General features: G+C 42.1%; 1 protein-coding gene across 1 annotated transcript; it reads left to right on the top strand.

Moving 5' to 3' along the window:
- The first annotated feature begins 3,294 nt into the window (after positions 1–3,294).
- On the top strand, positions 3,295–4,654 carry LOC127772208 (salt stress-induced protein-like). Its single transcript, XM_052298218.1, has 2 exons — positions 3,295–3,916; positions 4,365–4,654. Exons 1-2 carry the CDS (start codon positions 3,338–3,340, stop codon positions 4,623–4,625), a joined length of 840 nt encoding a protein of 279 aa, XP_052154178.1. The 5' UTR covers positions 3,295–3,337; the 3' UTR covers positions 4,626–4,654.
- The last annotated feature ends 4,539 nt before the right edge of the window (positions 4,655–9,193 follow it).

A 9,193-nucleotide genomic window follows, 5' to 3' on the forward strand; every position in this document is an offset into this window, starting at 1 on the left:
TACTGTAGCATTTTTCCCTTATCTCTCGCTCTAGCAGAAATAGATCATAAAGACTATGTTGATACCGTGAAATATAGCGTAGGCTCCTGTATAAGCGTATTTTGCTTTCTCAATTATAATTAACACTCGTTGTCATCGCAACATGGTACAAGGAAGGAAGCTAAGCTAGAAAGCATATATTATCGTTGGATATTTGTCTTCACTCGTTACGACGCACAAGCTTTTTTTAAGTCTATATATCTATATCTATATTTATATACCTAATTAAAAAATAAGTAATATTTTCGTTCGTCATTAAATATGGGCCCACACAATTAAAAATATAAGTAAGACTTCCGGTAATCTTTTCGCCCGTCATTAAAGGTGGGCCCACTCAATATTTCATCGCTAATCCATAACGATTTTGCTATATCTCACTCGAAAGATTTTTTCTTATCTCTCACTCAATTTTCTCACTCAAATTTACAGTGCATTTTCTTGTAAATTACAGTGTAATTTATGAAACTAACACTGTAACTTTTATAAGTTACACTGTAATTTTTGAATCTTTGCATGTAAATTTTAAATTTTGTATTGGATTTGGTCTTTTTCTTGAGGATATAGTAATTTAGTGTCCATTATGGTGTTTCTTAATTGCATTTTGCTTTTTATTATATCTATCGGATTTTAATCCAAAGATTAAAAATCTGTGTGATACGATCATAAAAATCTTTCGAAAGATGTATAGGTACTCCCAATCCATAATCCGAAAGCGTGACAACGATCCCTTACGCCCGTGTATAAAAGAGAAAAGAAAAAAAAAAGAAAGCCTTATTTGTGGAGCAGCCCATCCAAAGCAGCCTGGATTTGTGGGTTAGGTGCAAACACAGCCCCGTCCAAAGCAGCAGCAGGCCGGCCCAGAAAAAAGAAGCCACAGCCCACCAGTACGAGCACACAGAGCAGAGGAGCAGCAGCCCGGTATAGTACTGCGAGATACAGTAGCAACCAAGCAGGAATGAAGTTTGGACTCACGAATCGGATAAAAAAAGCAATTTTATCACCAACAAAATAAATTATTTTTTTAAAAATAAAAACAATCACATGTGTCTTTCTTTTTTTTAAAAAAAAAACATGTAATCACCAATAAAATGAATCGGGTTTATATCCCAATTTTTTCCCTCATCAATTTCTCGTTCGCCGTAGGACACCTAATCACATCACTTTTTTTTCCATTCATTGTATGATTTATTCTATTATTTGGAGTGAAAGTTATTCTACGATACACCACCTTTTTTTCTTTCCATTCATTGTACCGTTTCCTTCTGATTCTTTGAGTGAGCGATTATGCAATTGGAGTGCAGTGAGTTTGATCTGATAGCTAGCGAAAAATATTTCTTGTACTATGGCTACTCTTTACAATATGAAAATAAGTGTTTATCAATAGCGAGTACCAACAAATAAGGGGCAATTGTGTTTCTGCCCCTGCTTTACATGTCAATTGTGATTTTATCCCTGCTTTTTAGGGTTTGTGATTTTGCCCCTACTTTTTTGAAATGAAGCAGCCGCCTGTCCCTACTCTGTTAACTAATGGTAACGGTGTTAAATGTGTGGTGAGTGGACAAATATACCCCTGGACATGTTTTGGCTTGTGCAACACCACGAGGCCGCCGACGGAGCCGCCGCTCCTTGGCCGCGGGGTCGCGCCAACGCGCCGATGGAGCCGCCGCTCCTCCGCCGAGGGGCCGCCGTGCCTCGGGGCCGCCGCACCGCGCCTGCCCGCGCCCGACTCCACCGCGCGCTGGCCCGAGCCGCCGCTCCTCCCTGCCGCGCGCCGCTGCTTGTCGCGTAAGCCACCGCCGCCGCCGCTTGCAACCTAGCAAGCTAGGGTTTTCGATTGGATCGGGGACAGCAAGGTTTGGGGATTTGGTTGTTTCATTGAAGCAAGGGTAGAATAGTCATTCACAAATTATAATAGCATTTTCTTTCTTCGTTTAATTTGGAAATCCTGGGCCCACCAAACTACCGTCCAAACCAGGAGCAGACGGCTGCTTCGTTTCAAAAAAGTAGGGGTAAAATCACAAACCCTAACAAGTAGGGGTAAAATCACAATTGACATATAAAGCAAGGGCAGAAACACAATTGCCCCAACAAATAACCATGTATTGCAACTGACTCATAATAAAACATGACAAAAATGTATATACTTTTTGTGGTTTCAAACTTTAGTATCCATGTCAGTGGATTAGAGCAACAAATAATTATATCATATTAGCGTCTTATTTGCACTAGAAAGATTTAATTTAACTATAAAGATCTCAATTAACCTGATGGCTTTATGCTCCCACACACTAATTACTTTTTTTTTTGCTTCACCCAGTGCAACGCATTGGCATTTCGCTAATAATTAAAAAATAAGTAAGGCTTCCTGTTTTAGTTTTGGTCTGTCTGTTTTTTTTTGTTTTTTTAGTCTCTAGTCCGAAGTCCGATCCGCATATGGTAATTGGAAGTGCGCTCTCTTTTTCGCATCCTATCCCCACATGCCCAGCGCCACGTATTTTCTCCACCAATTAATTGCAAAGATCGATTCTCCGTTCCTTCATCATCACTTTCCCATGATTTTTTTTTCAATTCAACTTTAGTTCATTAATTGGAATTATTTCGCCGGCTTTCTTTTTTTTTTATCTCTAGTTCGATCCGCATGCACGTGGTAATTGGCCGTCCGATCCCCACACGCCCAGCGCCCAACCTAGGGCTGCCGCCACTTTGATCTATCGCCCTGTATGTTTCCTCCAATTAATTGCAAAAATAGATTCCTCATTCCTCCATTATCATTTTCCCCATGGTTTCCTCTTACAATTCAACTTTAATTCGTTGAATTTAATCTCTACTTAAAAGTTGTTGATGATGGCCATTCGGCGAGTTTGATTAGCTCCGATTTTCGAAAAAAAAAAACGAAAAAAAGGAGATCGAGTGGATTAAGAGCCCTCAATAGTTAGTCCATATTATTCCCAAATCCCTTTCACATTTTATCATTTTATCAGATGAACTAGGGGCATAAAAACGTTAACAGCTCAGAATGTACTTGTAATACGTTACGTGTAGTCGTGTATGCCGGCATAAAACCTAATTAACAATGCACACAACACGACTAATTGTAACAGGAATCGCAACGACATCGATCTATCGTGTCCACCGCGGCCACAAATCTATTTAAACGGTGCCAATCCGGACTCCGCATGAATAAATACTTATGTACCCCTATATATGGTGGCAGATCGACAAGTCGCATCGTTTTAATTTGTTTGGATCCTGAAATAATCCAATTAGTCAAGATAAAGAATAAGAATACGCCAACGCCATGGGAAACTTCTCCGGTGCTGAAGTGGTGATGATCGTCGCCATCACCATCTGCTTATACACCTTCGCCTTCGTCTCCGGCATCATCCTCGCCTGGGGACTGGACAAGAAGCCACCGCGTGCCTCCAATTCCGCCGTCGACCGTCGCCGTCGTCTCAGCAGCATCAACAACGGCAATAATGCTGAAGATCACCATGGACGACAAGCAGCAGCAGCTGTCGTTGTCCCTCGTGCCGTCAGCACGAGGCCAACGACGATGAACCCTATCTCCTCACCATCATCGTCAATGAAGGTCTCCACAGGAGAGTCGTTGACGACGATGGAGAGGAGATCGGCGGCGAAGGTTGGGCTATGGGGTGGATCCGGTGGCTGGCCGTTCGACATTCGTCCGTCGGCGACCGTCCCTCGCCGGCTGAACACCATCACCTTGTACCACTCCGATGGCGCCATCCACTCCTTGTACTACGACTACTACATGAAATCACAACGACGAGGAGGTGGTGGTGATGAACTCAAGCTCGTCAAGGACGGTCCATGGGGGCAACGATATTCCTATAATTCCATAGCAGTCCATGACACGGTACTAATTAATTAACTACTCCCTTATTATTATATTTTATTAATAATAATATGTTTTGACTTTTGTTTTCAAACTATACCAGGTGGAAAAACATAGCCATACTTTTAGTATGTAAAACAAACATATATCAAAGTATTTTCAATATTAGTTTTAATAAATCAATTTTTTGCTGTAGAGATGTTGCTAAATTTTTCTACATGTTTGATCTAACATAGAAAACGGTGTGAGTAGCTTCTCTGTGATATTTTACTTCTTTTTTATCTATATATATCCATTATATTGGTGGATATATATATACGCGGCTAGTTTTCGACTAACCTCTTGAAATCAACTGCCAAGTTTAGCATCCAATTAACTTGCACTTCATGCCAGATCCTTCATCTTTTTAAGTCCTTGCACTAGATGAATATGAAAAATTATCAACTTAATTGTAATCAACGAATTGCAGATCAAGTTGTCGGCGGATGAACAGGTGACTTCGGTGGAGGGCACCATCGGGCGTTTCAGGGACGTGGATGAGCCTGTGATTACCTCCCTAACCTTCCGGACCAACGCCAGCAAGGCATACGGACCATACGGCGGCGCCGGCGACAAGCAAGAAGGCACTCACTTCTCAATCCCGGTTGACAATGGCGGCGTCGTGGTCGGATTCTGGGGACGAGCCGGATGGCTCATCGATGCCATCGGAGTCTACATTAGCCCAATCTAGTTATTAGTTTGTTATATACTCCCTCTATTTTAACGTATATGATGCAGTTGACTTTTTAACCAACGTTTGAAGAAAAAAAGTTGAGAATGATTTACATTATGTAATTAATTAAAATATAAAATCGCAATTATACATGTATACAATGTTGAAGAAAAAAACGCTCATGAAACTAAAGATAAATGTGGGAAATGAAATTTCCTAAATAAAATATGGCTGGATTTAATTTTTATTAAATTATCCATGATTAATTACACTATGCGAAAGTCATAGTTTTTGGGAATTTTCATAGCTCCATTGCTAACTATAATAATACAAACATCATTTTATTATTTATTTAAATTCAAATGAAGATCTAAATAAAAACCCTTCTTTCTCCCTGGGCCATTTTAGCCCATTTCATTCTTTGGACTGCAGCCGAGCCGGCCCATTAACCTCACTTCTCCCTTCCAACTCAGCCTGCAAGAACATCCGGCCCATCAATCAACCACAAAATCTAATCAGCATCCCCCTACTCCTCTCACTGTCGTGTGGGTCCCAGTGCTATAGTTTCATCCCCTACCTTTGTCTAAGTCCGGCAACTTTCCGAAATCGCCGGAAACTACCTCTTCCATGAATCCGTCCGCATCCATGGATATAATCCAAAATTAATTAAGGGGTTTTGATCCTTATCTACTTCTCCTTTTGTTTTCCCTAAAATTAGAGCAAAATCACATCGTGTCAACCTCAGAATCAAGCCCTATAGCAAATCTTAGAGTTCTAGTTTTAGAGTCTGTTTCGCATAAATAAAAAGAGGGTATACGTGTGGATGATGACAATGACGGACGAAAACGATCGGAAAGTTATGAATATTTTAATTAGTTAAGATTTGGTGATAAATCATGTCACAATAAAATAAATGATAATTACATAATTATTTTAGACAAGACGAATGGTCAAACATTGGTAAAAAAGTTAACGTCATGCATTATATGGAGGGAATAGTACGCTAGCTCCTACTAGTACTATATATATATATGTGATATGATCTTACTAGTACTATATACATTAGCCCAACGATGTGATATGATTTAATTTCTAATACTATATATACATGTACTACATATACAAATGCAGTAGTTATCACTTCTGAAAAAGGCACATACATGTTGACACCACATGTGCTGGAACATCTAAAATCGGCACTTATATTGTTTTTCCAACCTCCACAAGATGAAAATACAAAACCGGCACCTCCAAGTGACTATATATAGGTGCCGTTTATTTTTTTTAAAAAGGGTACCATAAATATATAATTGGTGTTGGTGGCTCCTGCGGGCAGATCCGGTGGAGGCGATTGCGGTGGCGTTTCCGGCAGGCGGATCCAGCGATGGCGGTGGCGAAGGCATTTCCGGCAGGGAGATTTGGTGGTCCTCTATCCCCTCCCCCTCACCCTCTGCATCCAAGCTTCTACCGCGGCAGCGGCGATGGCATTGGCGCTTCCCGCTGGCAGATCTGGCGGAGGTGGCGGCGTTGGCATTTCCAATAGGCGAATCTAATATGGTCGTCTACCCCCTCCCCCTCCGCCCGAAGCTTCTCCCGCTGATCTGGCGGCGGTGACGGCGCCCCCCGCGAGCAGATCCGGTGGTGGGAACGACGGAGTCGGCGGGCGGATCTGTGGCTGTGGGTGTTGTTGTTTGTATTGTTGTGTTTCTGTGATGACGATCTTTTGGAATAACCAGCACCAAGATAGTGGCAACGTTGAGGTCCCCCAAATGCAACAAAAGAACGTCTACATCACATCAAGATCGAGTGCGAGCTCCCCCTCCCCCCCCCCCCCCCCCCCTCTCAAATTTTGACTTAAGTACAAAATAGACTTATTGCAAAAGTGAGCCTTTTGACTGGAACGATGATATGTTCTGGGATCCTATGCGCATACGGACTACACGAAGAACAAGATTAATTCTATCCGAAAAATCTACTTCGTTCTCTTACGTAGGAGTTGTACAGTACGTCCATCAGAATCCAATTCGACCTCGGCCACAGCAATTAATCCGACCTATTCTTCCCAATAAATACGCAGTGCTAGCTATAGGCTATGGCAAAACAAAATCGCAGCGTCTACTCTGGAATTCTCAATCCGATTACAATAACATGTACAACTCGGTGCAGTACATGCAGCCTGCAGCCATGGGAAACGTCTTGTCCGGGATCAGCGTGGTGATCCTCGTCATCGTATGCATCTCCCTCTACACCTTCGCCTTCTTCGCCGGCCTCGGCCTCGGCCAGAAATTGGAGAGGACGAGCAAGCGCCGCCATCGCCGGCGGGATCAACCGGCTGCCGGAGAAGACGAAGAAGATGATCACGGACGATCACGACGACAGGCAGCAGCAGCACCGGCTGTAGAAACCGCCGCCGCCGGCGACTACAAGCTCTACTCATCCGCTATGATCCAACACCCTCATCATCGCGCCATCACCACGACGGCGACGGCGGCAGCGGCGGCGAGATCAAGACCGGTGGTGACGCAGGTCGGGGCATGGGGAGGATGCGGCGGGCGGCCATTCGACATGATCCCGTCCACCATCCCTCGCCGGCTCAACAGCATCACATTGTTCCACTCCAGTGGCGCCATCCACTCCTTGTACTTCGACTACTACATCCAACAACAGCAGCGACATGGAGGACGTGATCGCCATGGTGGTGGACAACTCAAGCTCATGAACCATGGTCCATGGGGCCAAGCGTCTTCCTACAATTCCATAGCCGTCCGTGATGAGGTAATCAACCATCCACAATCATACATTAACAGCGTCAAATATTTAGGGACAGAGGGAGTATATTCCTCTTAATAATTAACTCTTGCAAACATGTTACCTAAGTAGTTACAGAAAAAATTAGAACAGTAGATTTAATATGAGATATATAACTCCACAAATATGTAAGGTAAAATTCGATTTCTAAAAGTTATAAAAAGAAACAAATTAAACTAAAATTAGTTATTCACACGGTTATATTTTTGTTACTTTTGTTTTTGCTTCTGGAAGTTTAATTTAAATTGCATGTTTGTGAGGTAATATATATCAATATCGATTTTTCTTATAAAAATATAACTATTTTCAGAAACCAAAGGATAAACACTTCTGAAACACTTTCGTCTAAAAAAAGTTTATCAAACCTGTGCTAAATAACCTTGTAAACGATATGCAGATCAAGTTGTCGGCGCGTGAACAGGTGACAGCGGTGGAGGGCACGGTTGGGAATTTCAGGGACGTGGATGAGCCGGTGATCACCTCCCTCACCTTCCACACCAACGCCGGCAGGAAATACGGTCCATACGGCGGCAACGGCAAGCAAGGAACTCCATTCTCCATCCCGGTTGGAAAGGGTTGCATCGTCGTTGGATTCTGGGGACGCTGTGGATGGCTCCTCGATGCCATCGGGGTCTATGTCAGTCCCCAGAGCTAATTAAGCTATATGATCCATCGCCAGATCAGTGTGTATGTATATATATACTTATCACAACTCACAACTATCTTTTCAAAATGTATGTCGTTGTTTACTACAACTTTTCGTGTAATGTTTGACCGTTCGTCTTATTTAAAAATTTAATATAACTATGTAAAAGTATAAGTTATGGTTATCTTATTTGATGATAAAACAAGCCATAACAAAACAAATATATTTATATATTTTTTTAATAAGACGGATGATCCAATGTTATAAGAAAAGTCAACGATATCATATTTTGAAATGGAGGGAGTACTTGAAGCAAGGACGAGAAATAATAAGATTAATCTGAAAGGTTTTTTTTTCCCGAAAAATGTGGACATGTGATTTATTTAGAAATATATTCCTTCCTCCGTCCCAGAATACAATAAGTTTTAGAGTTGGACACGGTTATTAAGAAAGTATGTAGAAGTGAATGATGGAGGGTTGTGATTAGATGAGTAGTGGAGGTAGGTGGAAAAAGTGAATGCTGGAGGGTCGTGATTGGTTGAGAAGAGAATGTTGATGGAGAAGTTGTTATATTTTGGGACAAATCCTAAGAGCTAAAAGTTATTATATTTTGGGACGGAGGGAGTACAAGCGTAGGCGTTCACAACATGCGGACACTCACCCTATGAACACGCACGCACTTCAATGGATACGACGCCTAACACTGAAAAAATAATTAATCGTAAATGCGAGCACCCATGTCAGGTGGCTGGTTCCATCACAAGAAACCTATCTAAGTTGAGTTACGCTCACTTCCCTTATACATATGATTTAATTAGTTTTATAAAAAAAATATTTGCAGATAAATTACAAGGCGATCAGATGATTGAGAAACCCAAACAAAAAAAAACTGATTGTTTCTTTAGGCTTAACACTTCCTAAACAAACAGGGCATTAGTCAATTGGATTGGAGATGGACTAACCGGGCAAACGTGATCGGCCCAAAGTGTGTTGGGCCTGCGGTTGCGGCCCACTAGGGTAAAAACTCGATCCTGTTGTCAACAACGGCGTACGCGCCGCCACTCGTCACCCTCAGCATAATTAGCTGCACAACTAATCATCATCATCTACTTAATGGACTATAGTAGCCAGG

The sequence above is a fragment of the Oryza glaberrima genome, chromosome 4 (assembly GCF_000147395.1).
Source record: "Oryza glaberrima chromosome 4, OglaRS2, whole genome shotgun sequence".
Lineage (NCBI taxonomy): Eukaryota > Viridiplantae > Streptophyta > Magnoliopsida > Poales > Poaceae > Oryza > Oryza glaberrima.